General features: G+C 38.7%; 1 protein-coding gene across 1 annotated transcript; it reads right to left on the minus strand.

Moving 5' to 3' along the window:
• Positions 1-2,304: 2,304 nt before the first annotated feature.
• LOC139017264 (tripartite motif-containing protein 5-like) lies at positions 2,305-18,423 on the minus strand. Its single transcript, XM_070425431.1, has 8 exons — positions 18,318-18,423; positions 12,133-12,618; positions 11,474-11,569; positions 10,653-10,883; positions 6,486-6,508; positions 4,480-4,580; positions 4,162-4,188; positions 2,305-3,708 (listed from the first exon to the last, which is right to left on the minus strand). The coding sequence occupies exons 2-8, from the start codon at positions 12,550-12,552 to the stop codon at positions 3,113-3,115; spliced, it is 1,494 nt and encodes a 497-aa protein (XP_070281532.1). The 5' UTR covers positions 12,553-12,618; positions 18,318-18,423; the 3' UTR covers positions 2,305-3,112.
• Between the last annotated feature and the right edge of the window lie 780 nt (positions 18,424-19,203).

Consider the following 19,203-nt stretch of genomic DNA (forward strand, 5'->3'; position numbering starts at 1 on the left):
AATTTTATGGGAAAAATTCATAATATTTATCCTATAGACAAAAGAACTCAGTTTTTAAAAAGGACTCAATGGATTTTGCCAAAAATAATTTCTGGCTGTCCTCACTACCCAAGTAAAAGGGCTGAACTATACTTATTGGGCCTACATCCCAAATCCTCCATTAATGAGAGGGGTATCTTGGACAGATGTGACTGTACCTATATATACAAATGACTCTAATTGGATGCCTGGACTTTTTGAAGATCGTGGGCCTATAAAACCAGAAGAAGAAGGAATAAGAATGAACAACTATTCGACAGGAGTTGCCGGAATGCCTATGTGTCTGGGACTGGGAAAATTCTTGTTTTAATTGTACCTTATTAACTTGTATAAATAACTCTATACCTTTTAATCACAGTAGAGAGAGCTTGTATCTATTGCAAGCCAGAACAGGAGTATAGTTACCTGTACAGATAGATCGATGATGGCAGGAAAGTTCTCTAGCTGGAGCTCTCCAAGCCATTGTAAAAGGAATATTGAAGAAGTCAAAAAGGTTTATTGGCATGCTAATCACTATAATTCTTGGATTAATTGCAATAACAGCAACTGCTGCAGAGGGCAATAATAACTTTTTAATACAGAGCAAACATAACCCAAATTCAATGTCAATGACATACATTTACTGTAGAAAAATGAGAAATATTAGACTAGGAAACTATGCAGAAATATTTATTTTACAATCAACTAAAATTTAAAGAAAGTTACAATTCTTTCATCAATTTACTTTATTTCTTAAACAAATTAGAATGATAATGGTGAGAGTAAACTAAACTAATATGTGTTCTTAAAATAATTTATTGCAGTCACAGTAAGAGGACAGCATACTTGATTACTAATTATGTACTAGCAATGATAGAGGTTATTAAAAACATTTTATTGTTTAATTTCTACAATAATACCTCAAGTAAGAGATATATGTATGTATGTATGTATATGTGTATATATATATATATATATATATACACACACACACACACACACACACACACACACTGAATGGCCAGATTATTATGACCACCTGACATTTGTAGGCAAATTAGCCGTACACAGCATCGTATGTGATATGGAAGCCGAAAACCTGTTTGAACAACTTTGCTGTCTGCAGTTACCAAGATAAAAAGTCTCCAATTCGCACAGGAACACAAGGATTGGACAGTCAAGCATTGGAAAAGAGTCATGTGGTCCGATGAATCACGTTTCCAGTTGCATCATGCAGATGGCAGAGTGAGAATTTGGCAGAAACAGCATGAAAGCACGCACCCCACATGCATGAGTACAACCTGTCAAGCTGGTGCAGACAGTGTTATGGTTTGGGGCATGTTTTCCTGGCATGATTTGGGCCCTTTAATTTGTGTGGAACAACGTCTGAATAGCACAACATACCTAAGTATCATTGCTGATCAAGTTCATCCTATCATGTTGATGGTATATCCCAACAAGACAATGCGCCATGCCATGGTGCTTGTATTGTGCAGGAGTGGTTTCAAAGGGAGACTTTACCTTGCTTAGGTGGCTCCTAAGATCACAATCACAAGATCTCAATCCAATTGAGCATTTGTGGGACGAAGTTAAAAGAGCCATCAGGCAGCTGGTTCCACAATCATCAAATCTCACAGAACTGGACAGTGCTATTCATCAGGCATGGTGTCAGATTCCTCGCCTCACCTTTCAACATCTCGTGGAGTCAATACCAAGAAGAATTGCCACAATATTAAAGGCAAAAGGTGGCCCAACAAAGTACTGATGTGGTGGTCATAATAATCTGGCCACTCAGTATATATCTCCCACGTTCAAAGGCTGTTAAATCGCATTGTTTACCCATATCTTCAGAAAAAAATCACTTCTGCTGTTGTGGTAAACAACTTGCTTCCCTATTTATAATGGTCTGGCCCTCTAGTAACTTCAGGGCGAAATTATAGCTAATTTGCCTGCAAACATCAGGTGGTCATAATAATCTGGCCACTCAGTCTATATATTTACAAATGTGAAATAGAATGTTCTAGAATTTAGTTTATTTGATCAGGACTAATATGTAGTGACAGCAGAATTATAATAAAATGCTCAATGTCACACACACACACACACACACACACACACATACACACACACAGAGACTTATCTATCACTGGCAGAGCTGGAGTAGTCCAGACAGCAGCACAGAGGTATCTGAGATCTGAATCATGAGACTTCAGTAAAAACCACCCGAGTTCCCCTTAACGCAAAAACCTGTTTAATGAGACACTGACACCATTTATATTTCTCAGTAATTAGTGGGGAAAATGTTTATTCAGTTGAGACACTTACACATTATACACTTAATGACATTTTTCTTCTCACAATGATTCTAACTATGGTGGGTTTTATTACCAGGACCATTTAAAGAAAATAAAATCATGCATTCAAGTATTTTAATGGTTCATTGTGCATATTTGGAGAGACTGGACTTGAACTCAGACACTCTGGACACAAAGCTTCCACTCTTGGTACATATTATTTATAATATTTTCTCCTTCACTCCTTAATGAATAATGAACATCACGGTGTAAACTGACACACTCCTGAGGACTCATTCTGAAGTGAATGACTCTTATACAGGATTTACAATAATGTACAAAAGTTGTTAGAAAACTTTCCATCATCTTCTGTCAGAAGCAGAGGACATGAGATTTTAGAAAAATTGGTAAAGATGTTACATACATGCATGTAATTTTTTAATGAGCCATTAGTCATTTTTCTTAGAATTGTAAAAATGATGAATTATCATTATTTATTAATGCAAATAAGATATTGGGATTGGGAGGTAGGGGAGGCCAGGGGATTGTCAAGGGTGTGGGGGAGGAGGAGACATATGTAATATACTTTGTAATACTTTAAGCAATAAAAAAAAGATATTGGGATAAATATAACATGAGGCAAATTGTATACCCTACTGATGAAGGAAGGGTATTCAAATCAGAAGAAAAAAAGCAGCAAAAATTAGATGGTGACAGTGATGCAGAAACACTCCGTTTGTTAGATGCATTCAAGGAAAGAGACTCTAGTCTACACCGAAGTGGGTGAGGGTATGTGAGGTTTAAGAGCTTGGAGAACACAGTTTCAGAGAGTCAGAACATTTCATAGTATTGAAATATGGATAAATTTCCTGATTAAAGCAACATGAAGAGAATTTATAGATAAGAAATCCATGGTTTGTGATATTCAAAAATGAGATAGTGCAAGCCTTGTAGTCTACGAAAACTCCAATACGATGGGGAGGAACGGTCAGGAACAGGGTTAAGGACGAGCGTTTGGAGAAGGCAGAATTCACAAAAGCCTTATATTTGGAGTAATTCTTTAACCCTATAACCCAGTACCCATTTTTAGGTTGATACTGAGAGCAATCAGGCTGATTTTTAACTTGTTTTCCAATATCCATCCAAGTGGAGACAGGATATTTCCCCACACATACCCCCAAAATCCAGGCATGTTTCTGTGACACATCTACCTCCCAGTAATGCTTCCCTGATGTGATAGATGGTAATCCCAGGACACCATAATCTTCATAATCTTCTTTCTCAGGTGGACAATGTGTTCTCTGAAAACAGTCACTGAAGTCACTTCTCACTTCTCTCTCATACGCAGAAATAGCACTATTTGAATTAGCCCTCCGATGATCCAGGGTCACATTTGCTGTAAAAAATTACAGTGCTGGGTGAGCAAAACAATGTGCTATTACTTGTGACATTGCAAGAGAGATCTTCAGAATAAAATGAGTAGGAACTGGGAAAAACTTATTTTGGTTTTTAAGGAGCAGTATAACATTGAAGAAATATAATATGCATGTGTGTTGGAAGGAACACATGGATCTTCACAACCTCTCACACCCTAACCCACTTCTGTGTAGAGCCTTTTTCTTTGGGTGCATCTAACAAACTGAGTGTATCTGCACCACTGTCACCATCTTATCTTTGCTGCCTTTTGTTTTTTTCTGATTTGAACACCCTTCCTTAATCAGTAGGAATATTTGCCTTGTGTTACATTTATCCTAATATCTTATTTGCATTAGTAAAGAGACCTAATAGAAATGCAATATTCTAAAAGATGAGGACAGGGTAGCTTCATGATACTGTGATTTCTACTTACCCCAGTAGCGGCGCACCTCTGTCAGTTCTGAAAGTAGAAAGAATACATAATATAAAATATAAGCAAAAGAGTCTACATTAAAATCTATTTTCTCTCCAAATCAGGGGAAAGACTGGTGCCTATGTAAGGTAGTACATGGAAGAATGAGAGGTGAACAAGGCAGTTGACCACTCCCCAGTGAATATGCCCATATAGTCAGCACATAACATCCATTTTCCTTTGTCTCCTCTACCAAGACCTAGAAACTGAACTCTTCTTCCTCTTTAACCACCATCATAACAAGAATCCACAGCCACCCATTGCTCTAGCATTCCTCACCATTAAACACTTGCAGCATTCCTCTCAGATCAGGAACTTGGAACACTCTCCTTTGTTCCTTGGAAAGAGTTTCTAGCTTCTTCAGAGTGAAGGTCTTACTCCTAGGGACGACAAAACAAGATCTCCACACCTCTGAAATTTTTGTCTCTCCCAAACCACTGATTTTTATCCATTCACCCTATTGAATACTTTTCAGCCCCCTTTCATGGACCACTGAGGAACTAGAGGGTAGGCTTCTGAGCTTAGAGCCAGAAAAATTGTGCTTGGTCCACTTTCCCTGGTGCCTTTTGTTTGATCTTGGGAAGGAGTATACCTCTCAGAAGCATAGTTTATTCTTTTCAACATGAATATCTTCTCCCTCTCTAACTTCTAAAAATCAAATGAAATTATATACAATAGTAGACTTCTTTAAAATGCAAAATTTGGTACCTTGAAATGAATTAATGTAAAGAAAATCCATGACATTGATGTAGAGTCTCAGCATTATGACAAGAAAGGAAGGTTGCAGAACCTAGCTCTGGGTGGTTTGAGACATACTGTGTGAAAATACTGTCTGGAGAGGAACAAGACCTTTAAATGTTACTCCCCAGTAGGGAGGCATCAGGAACAATATCTGAGATTTCAGTTGCTCTGGGAAAAAAATGTAACACTTGGAAAAGACATTATTGACACTGTACTTACAGTGGTCTGAATTTCATGTGCTTGGAAGAGATTGATGTTGTTAAGTAGATGTTCAAATTTAGACATAGCAGTAGCCATTTTTCCCAGTGGTTAGAGCATCTGCCGGAAGACTGAAGGGTCGCAGGTTCTATTCCTATCAAGGGCATGTGACTGGGTTGTAGGTTTGAACTTCCAGTTGGGGCATGTGTGGGAGGCAACCAGTCGATGTGTCTCTCTCATATTGATCTCTCTCTCTCTCTTTCTCTCTCTCTCTCCCTCACTACCACCCTCCCTACATTCCAATCACTATCTGATGGTCAATGGGCAAAAAGTAGTATTTTTGGGTGAGGATTAAAAAATTTTTAGACACAAAGATGGTGCCCTTCCAATGAGGTCAAAAGTATATAAGCAAGAGCCCTAGCTGGTTTGGCTCAGTGGATAGAGCATCAGCCTGTGGATTGAAGGGTCCCAGATCTAATTCCAGTCAAAAGCACATGCCTGGGTTGCAGGCTTAATCCCAAGTAAGGGGGATGACAGAGGCAGCCGATCAATGATTCTCTCCCATCATTGATGTTTCTCTCCCTCTCCCTTCCTCTCTGAAATAAATTTTTTTAAAAAGTTCGTGAGAAAGATGGATCAATTGTTTTTGCCAGGGTCAAAATATTCCTTGATATTTATGTTTGTTTTTGAAAATACAGAGAAACTATTTTGATTTCAGTATTTTATAACTATTGAGAATGAACCAGATTTTATGGTAGGATATTTAGGTGGGGAGAAGTTGCCGAGTTTGGATTAGAGGCAGGTAAACATAAGATGTTGCAATATCAGGCTCATGTGAACACATTAATTTTGTTCAATCAGCATGTCTGTATCTAACTCAGATTTCTGCAGTACATAGGTGAGGATTTATTGTTGAAATGTCATGTTTTCTTCAGCTTCTAAGCAGCTAGAATTTGTGACAACTCAGTTACATTTAAATTTCTGCTCTGGGAATAGAAGATACCAGGTCCTTTTATGTTGGGGAAGGTCAAATGAGGGGAAAAAAGAGAGAGAGAGATTGTCAAGGGTGGGGGAGAGGGGGAAGGACACATATGTAATACCCTTTGTAATACTTTAAGCAATAAAAAAAAGGAGAGAGACATATGTACTACTATTTGAAATACTTTAAACAATAAAAAAATTTAAAAAATACTTAATCCATATGTGAACAGAAATTCAAGCTAAAACTACAACCAGCTTGTTCTGCCCTGAGCAATATTTTATCCTAATTAACTACCAGATAACTTTAATGGCTTTAAACCTCTTTTTACAGGACAAAACATTCATTGTTCATCTTCCACACATACCTTTCCAGGATGCCATTCACATCCTAGGGACAAAAGAGAAAACATGAGTCAAAAAGTAGTAAGTCCTCCTCACTTACAAAGCTTCATCACATCCCTAGGTCTCCCCTGATCAGTGGGAATAGAGATGGTCCTAAAGTGAGAACAAAATAGTAAAGACCCAGGTCTATCATTTCAGAAGACTCATGAACAGTTGTCAGTTTTCCTAAAATATTGACCGTTGTGGCAGCACACCTTTAGCTTCCAGTATATGGAGATGAGACATATTTAGAGAAAAGCATGAGGCCCCTCATATTTTCCCATGTTTATAAGACTCCTTATGAGATGATTTGAATAATTCATGGTTTGCTCATTTATTCAACACAAATGTAAAGTGATTAACTATTACTTGTCAAGTTTTATGCCTTGATTGGAAGAATCAAAGATGAGTAGTTACAGTATTCCTCAAAAATTCACATGGCTTCCACTGAATGTACAAGCAAACAAATGTATTAATGTAGGCATTTCTCAAATCTCCCTTCTTGTTTCACCCACTATCCACTGTTGATCTTATCTACACCCTTAAATTCGACACACACTTATGTATAATTTTTTCCCAAAGTCTTTATTTTTACTCAGATTTGTCTCTTAAATGCAGGTTACTATAATGTCTAGTAAAGCAGCCAGAGGAACCAGTAACTTAGGCTCTTTACTATGTAACTTACTTTTCAGCAAACAAATTACTACCTCTTTTCTAGACCTTTGTCCATGTTAACAACATCTACTTGGTCACTGTTCTAAATACTACAATATTTACTGCGTTTCAGTCTCAAACACGACAGTTTAGTCCATATTATTAATTTTTTTGTCATCTGAACTTGTTTATCATCACAGATTTATTCCTTTAAACAGATATGCACAAATATATTTGGTATCACCTATCTGAGACTAACTTTTTTCATGACACTCAAAACTAGGCCAACCAGAGGATCAACATACACCAAAATAAATAAATAAATAAAATGCTTTGTTCTCTCTATTAGGGTCTTGTTGTTGTACATGACAAAAAGAAATTAAAAATAGGTACAATAGAGAAGATGAAAAGGAATTTGGGGGACAGTTGCAATTTAATCAAGCTTCATTTTGAAGCTCAAATATTGTAATCATGACCTGGTTTATGTCATTCTCTAAACTCTATTTACCTCTTTATTGAGTTTATCCTCAGTTCTTGAAGAAAAAAAAATTATTTCCTCATATAAATTTCACCTAAAAGTATATCTTCCCAGTTATATCAAATAATTATAAGACCGGCATGGCATGGGCCTGCATTGGATTAAGTCCCCATATTAAAAGTATCATTGCACTGTGGCTGAAGTAATATAAAGCAATGTTGGAGGCAAGTATCCATATTTTACTGGAATTAATTTAGTATTAATATGCAATAGATCTTGATAAAATAGGATTCATATTGTAATGAGAAGAATAACCACCACAAAAGTAAAAAAGTTTAAAATAAATTTTATACTAGAAATATTTGGTTAACTCAAAAGAAGCTATTCAATGAGAAAGAGAACAATGAAAATTGTAGGTGGCATATAAAAGCTAATAGCATAATATAAGTTAAATAGAGCTACACTGATAATTGCATTAAATGTCATTGCCTTAATTCACCATTTGAAAGACAGAGATCGCTGGTCTAGCTAAAAAGCAACTTATAGTATTGCTGCCTACAGGAGACATATTTTGGATTCAAAGATACAAATTTGGCAAAAGTAAAAAGAGAATCTTGGACAAAATGGTGGACTAGGTAAATAATGTGTTTGTTTCCTCCAAAACTCATATCAAAATTATAATTAAATTATAGAATAACCACCTTTGAGAACCACATGATGACAAGATGAACAGATTGCTATAACTAAAAATTTGAAGAAGCCACCTTGAGGCTGGTAGGAAGGGTGGAGATGAAATTGGCTGGTACCATACCCATGTGTGGAGGTTAAGAATTGGGACAGCCATTCAGCCTGAGAAGCAATTCCACTCACCAATGTGCAACAGCAATCAAGACTCAACTACAATAAGAGAGCACACACAACCCAATAGCACTTTTTTTCAGATGAATATGAAAACTGTACCACTGGTTCCCAAAGGACACCTACCATATAAGGCCATTCTGCCAAGGCTGGAGATGTAACACATATACCAAATACATAGGAATAAACATGGAAAGGCATCAAAAAAGATGAGACAAAGAAACATGTCCCAAATGAAAGATCAGGACAAAATTTCTGAAAACAACTAAACAAAATGGAGGTAAGCAATCTATCAAATGCAGAATTCTAAACCAAATTCAGGTTATAAGGATGCTCAATGAACTTAAGAAAAGAATAGATTATTTCACTGATAACTTCAACAAAGAGTCGGGAAACTTGAAAAAGAAGACAGCCAGCATATAAAGACCCAGTGAGAAATGAATAGAGAGAGAATCTTAAAAGCAGCAGGAGAAAAGCAGTCAGTTACCTATAAAGGGGCTCCTGTAAGACTATCAGTTTATTTCTCAACCAATCAGCTGATAGACTTATGCAGGCCAGAAGAGGGTGACATGAAATATTCAAAGTGATGAAAAGCAATGACCTACAAACTATATTACTCTACCCAGCAAGGCTATCATTTAGATTTAAGGAACCATAATGAGCTTCTCAGATAAGAAAAAAGCTGAAGTTCAACAACAACAAACCAGTATTACAAGAAATGTTAGAGACTCAAGAAAAGGAAAAATATATAAATAAGAAAATAATCACAATGTAGAAGACATGACCAACATTATCAACCTGCTCGATTTAATTCTAATGGCATCTATAGACCCTTTTACCAAATCAATACACAATTTTTTTCAAATTCATATAAAAATTTGGACATAAGATATTTTAGTATCAACATATTTAAAAGACTTAAATAATAAATATATGCTTTCTGATTAGAAATGAATTAATTTTAAGATACACAACAGAAGAAAAAGTAAAAATCACCAAGTGTTTGTAAATTAAACAACACAGTTTCAAATATTTCAAGGGTTAAGATGAAAATAACAAAGAAAAGTTAAAAATACATTGAGTTGAATCTAAATAACAAGTAAATAATCCAAAAGTGTGGAATATAGCTAAAACTATGCATTTATATAATTTAAAAATAACAGAAAAGATTGTTGAATCAGTGGTCAAACTTCCCATTTTAGAAAGCTAGAAAAAGAACAATAAATTAAACCAATACACACATGCACACAAACACATACACACACTCATGTGTGAATGTGCATATACATATACATATACAAAGTAAACTATATAAGTAAGAACATAAATCTATGATATTAAAAGGTTAAAAATCAATAAATCAATGAAGTTTATTCTTAAAAAACATGAATAAAATTAAGCAAATATAGCTAAACTGACAAAAAAAATCACTGAAATGAGGAATAAAAGATGGGCCAATACTGTAATACCATAGAAATGGAAGAGATTCTAAGAAATTATAATGACTAAATTCATGTTTGTAAATTTGACAACTTAGAATGGACAAATTTCTGCAAAGATGTATATTATCAAAAACTGATGTGTATTATAAACACACACACACACACACACACACACACACAAATACCGAATAAAATCTCGCACAAGTAAAAAAATACTTATATTTTAAAACTTTCCCCCAAAAAGGCCCAGAGTGAGATGGTTTCACTGGTGCATTTATTGAATAATAAAAGAATAAATAGTACCAATCCTTCTCAATTGCTTATCCAGAAAACAATTGTTTATTCAGAAAAAAGAAAAGAATCTCAACACATTCTATGAAGAAAAAGCAACTCTTGGATAATAAAGAGGTATCAGAAAAAAAGTTCTAGGCTCGGTCACAAATATAGTGCCCTGCAGAAAATAATTGGAGACAATAGATATTTTCTCCACAGTCACTTTTGCACTGTAATTAGTACATTATAAAAGTAAAAATGATATTTTCCCTTGTTATTCATCATTTGATGATTTCCATAACCTGTGAAATAGATGCAAGTAAGGGTTACTACAAGACCAAAGGAACCTCAGCGTCACCACAACAAACAGCACAGCCACACATCAGAGGTAACATAGTCTTTGTTTTCCTCAAATTCAGATGCTGATGATTCTTTCTGAGTCTTACCTGCAGCATCTCTGCTGTTGACCCCTGCAACCGACGCTGCAGATCCCAGGTGAGATCTCTCAACAACTGGCTCTGCTGAATGAGCTCACTGCCACCCTGGGCCAGGTAACTGAGAACATCTCCCTCCTCCTTCTCCAGCTTTTGCAGCTCCTTCTGCTCCTCAGAATCCAGGATACCTCTCAGTTCTTTAAAATAATTCTGGATACTTTCGCTTTCATTCTCTATTAGATCCTTCAGGAATGAAAAAGAAAGAGAGGGACTCAGCTATCAGGAAGAGACTAGAAGCCATAAAAGTATTTGGTTTGGAAGTTCTCAGAGGGAAGGGAGATGGAAGCACGGGAACAATTCTTGAGGAGGCTGATAACTCCTATTATTTCTTCTCATCACATCCAAAAATAATGGCCTCAAATCTGCACTATTGACACAAAATGGGGCACCAAGGTGTGGCTCAGCTTTCACAGAGCTGCCCAGGGCAGTCATTACCCTTGACCCTCACCCCAACCTCTACCTATGTTGAACATCAGGGACATGAGCCATTGGCAACCATTCATGGCTCAAAATAATCAGAGACATGAACACAGAATTCACTAGCCTTCCTCACCAGATAATCTATGACAATAACTAACCTACAAATATCTGTGTTAGTTTGCAACAGGTTCATTTTCTGCCCAAGCCCTACCAAGGAAAGGATGACAATGGCTAATCAATAAATCTGGACATATCAACTGCCAGGGAACAAGAAGATATGGAGCTCCTTGTGACTAGACCCAAGGTCCTGCCCAGAATCTTGTCTAGCTACCTCAGGAAGAGTCTCCTCCTACCTTCCAGGAAGTTGTTTCCTCTTCAAGGTCAGCTCTCAATTTTTCAGCTTCCTGCTGCTTTGCACTCAGACTGTCCAGAGCTTTCTGGAGCTTCTCCTGTGAGAGAGGAATCACATCAGGGTCAAGCTTTGGGCTTTCTTATCATCAGAAGAGAGGACAAATGGGGAAGAAATCAGGTTGATCTCTAAAGAGACTTGAGTTTATAGAAACTGCAAAATGACAATTTGAATCTGTGACTTGAAGGAAATCTGATGTGGTTATGTGTTCTTTAAGACTCAGATGATAGAAGTCACCATTACTATGTCAAGAGAAGATTGATTCTCTTTGCCCTAGAAGAAAAAACTTGATCCTGTGTAAGGAAAGAATTTAGGTCTTGATTCACTCTCCTGTCCAAAGGGACAATGACAGCTTTGCTTGTGCACCAAGCCTCCATCTATTAGCACAATGTATAAAAATGCCTACTTCTGATTTAAAGTCTGCTCATCATTTGTGTGGAATGCACAGAAATGTCTTTCAGGACTTGGAAGGTGAACATAGGAAGAAAAGTGAACACAGGCCTCAGGGTTATGGTGGCAATATAATTATAGTCAAATGCAAAGTTGAGATTTCCCATCAAGTGCTATTTCCTGCCTTGTCTTTCCTCCATCCCAGTCTATTACCTTGTACGCCTGGGCAATCTCCTCCATGAGGAAGGTGTGGTGACCACGGTGCTCTTGGGACCGCTCGCAAAACAAGCAAATGATTTTCCCATCCTCCTGGCAGAAGAGCAGGAGTTTCTCTCCATGGCGCACACAGAGATCTGTCTTTTGCTCCTCCTCTGGGCTCAACTTGACCTCCCTGAGCAACTCCACTATGTTAGCCAAATGCAGACTAGGCCGCAGGTTCTCAGGCTGGTAACTGATCCTGCACACAGGGCAGCTGCTCTCTCCTTGGCCATTCACGGACTCCTTGTTGTTTGCAGTGATGCAGGCTTGGCAGAAGCTGTGCCCACAGTCCAGGCTCATGGGTTCTGTTAGGATCTCCAGGCAGATGGGGCAGGTCATCACCTCCTTTATGTTCACCAGGATTCCTGAAGCCATCGTAGCTGGTCCCTGTTCCCTCCTACCTGTTCTGAACTGAGGCTCCTCGTGTTCACTGAGCTCTGCCTGATTGGAAAGGTTAAAAGGGGGCAGAGTAAGAACAGTGGGAATAAATATTGTTAATTGTATAGAAATCAAAGACAGGAAAAGAACAAATATAGGGACATAAAAGAAGAGGTAGAGAGACAAAGAAAGGATCACAGTGACCTGGCAATTTTAAATACTTCAGTTAATTTAACATGACACATTTCATTTTTTTCTGTGTAATGGTTGTTATTGATCTTTACTTTTACTGAACAAAAGGATGGTCTGAGGTCCTTTATACAAAGAAAAGATGTTTGCGTGACCCAACATCTCTCCTTCTTCTTCTTTCCTTTGCCAAACACATCCTCAATAAGAAACGCACCAAACCACTTTTGGTTCTGGGCTTTTACACCCACTCTTCTCTCAACAGGCAATGCTGCCCCTGGTATCAGTAGGATTCATTCTCATACTTCAGTCAACAATCTCCTTCCATGTTCCTTTATCAGAAAGACCTGCTCTGACTTGCTTATTTACAGTGTAACGATTGCCATCATTTTCTGTGTGTTTAAAAAGATTTCTCTTATTATTTTGACATGATATGTGACACTGTGTGTACCTGGCAAGAGCAAACCCTTTATCAGATCTGTACATAGAGATGGTAAGTGACTTACAAGGATCTTATCTTCAATACACAGAGTTGCAATGAACCTACTATGTTCAAGGTCCCTATCAGGGGTCTGTTCCTACATTATTGAGTTAATCAAAGGTGAAACAAGTAACAGGAATTCTGAGAATTCTTGTGTTGATAAATGGTAACATTTCACATCTTTCTGGAAATTTGCCAATGACATTGATAGGAGCCTCATGGTGTGTATGTATGTTGATGGTAAAGGGAGATAGGAGAAATATACGTTAGAATTATGCAAGTAACATATCTGAAAAATTAGAAATTCAGATGAAATAGATATAAGTCTTTGGAAAGAAATCTCCAAATATTAGGCAAGGTCATTTAACTAATTTTACTTTTTTTGAAAATTACACTTTATTGATTTTTTACAGAGAGGAAGGTAGAGGGATAGAGAGTTAGAAACATCGATGAGAGAGAAACATTGATCAGCTGCCTCCTGCACATCCCCCACCGGGGATGTGCCCGCAACCCAGGTACATGCCCTTGACCGGAATCGAACCTGGGACCTTTCAGTCCGCAGGCCGACTCTCTATCCACTGAGCCAAACCGGTTTCGGCAATTTTTCTTTTTTTAATATAGGTTTTTATTGATTTCAGAGAGGAAGGAAGAGGGAGAGAGAGACAGAAACATCAATGATAAGAGAGAATTATTGATAGGCTTCCTCCAGCAAGTCCCACACTGGGGATCGAACCTGCAATCTGGGCATGTGTCCTGACAGGGAATCGAACCATGACCTCCTGGTTCATAGATCAATACTCAACTACTGAGCAACACTGGCTGGGCTCAACTAATTTTTCATCACTACAAATTACATGCTAATACTAATACCCATAAACACAAAAAAATGATTCTGACCAGAGAGTTCAAACCACTATGACCCTGACATTCACTTGCAAAGTACAGCAAATTATATGCAAGCTGATGTGACAAACAATACTAGAGAAATGTGTGTGTTAGGAAATCAAATAATGAGGACAGGTAAAGAGCTATCCAGAAATTCTAATTTGAAAACATAAAGGTTAAACCGGAAGCTGAATATTATGGAAATATGGTATATGGAGGAGAAAAATAAAGTATTAGGTAAAGGAAATGACCTGTTCATTGAAGACACACCACCTTGTCTGAATTTGAAAATGCCAATGTCGCTGGTGTGAGAAAACTGCTAGGCCTTTGATATCACATGAGCCTGTAGTGATAATGACATATGGCCCTTTGACAATTCACCAATTTTCTAACATTTCAGACACTTTTCCAACAGTAAAAGGAATGATCAGTGCTGGGCTATGGAATATTAGATAGATTCAGTAGAATTGAGAGGATGAGCAGGATATAAGCACAACTTCCAAGGAGACATGATGATAGTTTTCAGGATAAGGAGGTGAGGGAATGGGGAGCAGGGGATAAGAGTGAAACATAGGACTAGGTAAGAAAGAAAGACTGGCAGTTCTATTATATACTTTGTAACAAAAGGGCAACATCAAGCCTGGGCTCTTTCTTCCCATAGAGGTAATATTGTCTAATTCTTCTAAAAATTGGCTTTTTGTTTTTGTTTCTGAAGAATTCATGAGGCTACAATAAAGTGGAGGGTCAGCTGCCTTCAAGGCTACATTGTTGATAGCAAAATTAGACTGATGTGGAAAGTCCATGGTCCTCAAGTGCCAGATAACAAGCTTAGACTCTATTTTCCATAAGTGGATTGTGACATTTTAGCCACCTGTGTCTCTTTTAGTCTCTTTTAGGCCCTTGGACATTGTGCTTACTGGCTTTCACAACATAATTTGCCCTCTATCTCTAGGCTTACATACCTTTGTTGATTTCTCACAAATCCACTAAGTCTGGCTTCTCAAAAGGCTGAGAGATAACAGGAATGAAGTACTTTCTATAGCATTGAGAAGATCATCACTAATAGCTCAGCTAAGGTAGCCAATGTCAGCATGCCCAGTCTCCTGTCCTATATCTCCAGCTCAGCTAAGTGACCCTGGCAGGTAACTATCAGGTCACATAGATGGTCATGACCATTTAAATTAGAAAGGATGCTGGTGGTCTGTTAGGGAAGGTATTATAGAGTGGTGACACAGTGTTGTTCTTTCTCTCACCTGGACTCAATATGGCCCTGTGGCTACAGTTTAGGCTCAGGATTCTCTAAGGAATGCCAAGTAAATAGGACTATGAAGCAATAAAGAAAAAAAGAAAAGATCTCAGTAGATATCCATGTCTTGATGGTTGCCAAAGTTTGAAGGTTAAAGAAAGATCTTCATTATGAGATAAGTTTTCCCTCTGCTCTGTGCTCAGAGGGAAAAGTTATAAAGGCTGCATGGAGATGAATTTAGACCCGCTAACACTGTCTACTAATGCCATGTTCATCACACATGAAGGGAACCTGATAAGGAATGAGGCTGAAGGAGAACAGAAGTGTATTCCAGCTAGTGGGCCAGATACTGAAAACAGCCCAGAGGCCATATGCAGTTAGCCCCTGGCTGCAGAGATGTTGGTACAGATCATTTTATGGCTCCAACATAATCCAAACAAGGTTTAAGAGCCTCCAAATATTTCTCATCCTATCCAAGATCCAACAAATCCTGAGACCCACCAAGAGCCTGTACAGAAGAGAGGAAAAGCATGCATTCTGCCTTGGGGCTGCAGAATTTATTTTTATGGTGAGGCTACAAGGAGCTAAGGTCAAAGCAGCTGCTGCCACAGGACACAGAAGAGGAAAGTGAAGAACTTGAGTCCTCACACAGGGAGTCTGACCCCACCACTACCTAAGCAGTGACTCCTTGGCCCCACAGCAGGCAGGGAGATAGATATGGGAACACGAGTGGTATCTATGCTGGAGGGATATAACAAATGCCCAAGTCCATCCTTGAGGACCGAGGGGTTTGTGGCCCACATCAGACTCCCTAACTCTTACCAGAGACCTGAGCTCAAAAAATGTCTGTCTTCAAAAACCAACAAGGCTTATGCCCAGGAGCACCATAGAGGTATAGGGAACAGGAGATTCCCCTCTTAAAGGGTTCCTAAAGAGGACTTGAAGGACTGGTAGTATTTGCACTAGGACCCACGCAAAAGCAGAGTTTTGAGAATTGCCTAGACCAGTGGTCAGCAAACTCATTAGTCAACAGAGCCAAATATCAACAGTACACGATTAAATTTCTTTTGAGAGCCAAAATTTTTAAACTTAAACTATATAGGTAGGTACATTGTTATTAACTTAATTAGGGTACTCTAAGGCTTAGGAAGAGCCACACTCAAGGGTCTAAAGAGCCGCATGTGGCTTGTGGGCCACTGTTTGCCAACCACAGGTAGACCACGTGTGAAGGAGATCTCTTTCCTGCTGGAGGAGTGGAAGCCTGTTGGACTCGCCTGAGGCAGAGATGTGGGGGTGGGGGTGGCATTAGAGCTCCATCCTCTATCTTGCCATTGCAGGGCTCCATTTCCCTCTAACCTGTCAGTGCTCCTGAGTGTACATGCTGCATCCCCCTGCTGCTGCTGGGGTGCCAGAGCTGACAGGAGAGGGCCCATGCCTCATTCCCCTTGCAGGGCCACCACCCCTGGGTGCTAGAACTCTTGGGGGAGTTCATTAATGTGGTGCAGATTAAAACCCTGATGGAAGGAGGTGGAGTAGAAGATAGAAATCTGAATATAGAGGAGTAGGAAGAGTTGCAATTTTCTGAGATTCCCAAGTATAAGGATGCCAAGAATAGGTAAACCTTTTTAATTATGGTTATTGACCAGGAGAGGTTTCAAGGATGTTGGCTAAACCCCTTATGGGGCTTTCACAATTTATGGAGACACTAGCTGTCTGGTCAATTTGTTTCAAAGAAGTCATTTGGGTGCATTCTATAGAAATTAATAGTTTTATACCACAGGTGAATTCATTTGTTATTGTGATTTTAATAAAAAATTTACTTTCTTCTGTTTTGAGGGACCTGGAATAGCCCCTGAGCATTCAGTTAGTATACACCAGACATGGATCTTGTCTCCAGTATAAAAAAACAGATATATCATCTGTGAGATGAGGGAGGAACAGAGAGTACACATCAAAATCTAAGTAACACAGAGATTGTTATGCCCAGATTTCAAGATCCCCCAAAGGATATTACCAGGGAGTTCCGAGTCCTATGAAAAAGCATAGAGTTTTTATTCAAGCCCAGAGCTTGGTCCCTCTGCCTCCCCTACTGATGCAGCAATAGGGTGTGAGAGAGCCCAGAGTTCCAAGAGAACAAAGAATTTATAGGGCTTGGGGTCAGGGGGTGGGGGCACACTCTGACCACTGATTTGGTCGATTCTGGTTGGTTGAGTGAGGGCCACACTTATGAATGAAGGAATCTGGACAGAAATGAGCTGTTCCTTGTGCCTGGGGACAAAGGACAGGATGCAGTTCTGATCTTAAATTCCATTACTGTTTTAATATCTGGATTCCTTATGATAACATCTGTTGCCACATACAGCTGAAAGAAGAAGTATTTTATGTGAGCTTATTGTACATTTAAGAATAAAGGTTTGTAAAAAGAAAGAAAGAAAGAAAGAAAGAAAGAAAGAAAGCAAGCAAGCTAATTTAACAGAAGAGTAAGAGGACCAGCTTCAAGAAGGTCTGATGCCTGGCAGAGCCCCTAAGAGCCCATCCCTCCCACATGCCTCCTGATAAGTACTCTCACTCCTGCTGGCCTCACCAGGAGCTTGGGCTTTATGAAAAGGGAGAACAGGGCTCCATCTCACAGGCTCCCTGGAGAACAGGTGGGAGGGATTTGCTGTCTGGGAAAGGAGTATTCTGGCTCACCTTGGAAAGGTAGAAAGTCAAGACTACAGAATAGGGAGAAGCTGAGGTAATTCAGCCTGGAGAAATAATGGCCCCTCCAAGAAATAAATAAGACTGCTCTTTTAAACAGCCCTTCTCTAAAGATCACTCTGTCCCCCTGACTCAGTGTTTCTCTTTTCTGCAGTGACACCCACAAGCAGAGCATCTTCAGAATCACAATTTAAGACACCAAACACAGTCAGTCTGCTCCCCAAAGCCTCCTGTCCTTTGTCCCCAGAAATTGCCCCCACTTACTTTCAGGAAATATACAGGAGTCTTAATTCAATGGAGGAGATCAGCTGTAAGTCTGGTCAGTCTTCATTCACCAAGCCAGCGACCAGCTCTCCACAGAGGAGTTCCCCCACAGAATCGAAGTGAGAAATGAAAGTTAAGTTCATAGGGGTAGAAATGAAACAAAGGAAGCAGAACAGAAACTTAAGAACAATAACAATGGGAGGTTACCACATAGGACACTTAGGGAAGTCAATGCTTCAGCATGTTTTCATCCATTTTGCAGATTATTCTAGCAAGAATATTCAAATAAGAAGAATGTAAAATCTAATGTAATGATACACTCTACAGCCTTCCTAAATACTGAGTAATTTCAATTTAATTCTATACCTGCTAGTTAAGCTTATCCTATATTCATGTCCTGAACTACTTACTAGGGATAAAATCATGATCCAGAAGTCTGGGTACCTGCCCTTCATAATGCAGGGTATGATGGGAAGATAACCAGTGATAGAGTTCTGATAGTTTGAGCTGAATGGTAGTATCTGTCCTTAGAATTTTAGGAAAAAATGTTCTTTTTAAATAGCAGCTACTAAGAGCTGGTATTTAGACATTTTTTTAATCTATTAAGAAATTTTTTCCACAACACCATTGAATCTAATCTAGCCCTTCAGTTAACCACCAGTTTTTATTTCTGACCTAGAAACAAAAGCCTTCCAGACATAATGTGGTACAGCTGTGGCAGTGACATGTTACCAGCCATGAAGAAGTGGGAAGAGGATGGAGGTTAACACATGGTGCTCTTCAAGAAGAGTCTTTCTCTGGGAAACACTCACACCTCCATAAGTGTTCATTTTCACCACTTCTTTGGGAAACACTTGGACCTTTTTGCACCACCAATCAAAAGCAA

Source organism: Myotis yumanensis, unplaced genomic scaffold (genome assembly GCF_028538775.1).
Source record: "Myotis yumanensis isolate MYYU_CA2020_CCGP unplaced genomic scaffold, mMyoYum1.0.hap1 SCAF_10, whole genome shotgun sequence".
Classification (NCBI taxonomy): Eukaryota; Metazoa; Chordata; class Mammalia; order Chiroptera; family Vespertilionidae; genus Myotis; species Myotis yumanensis.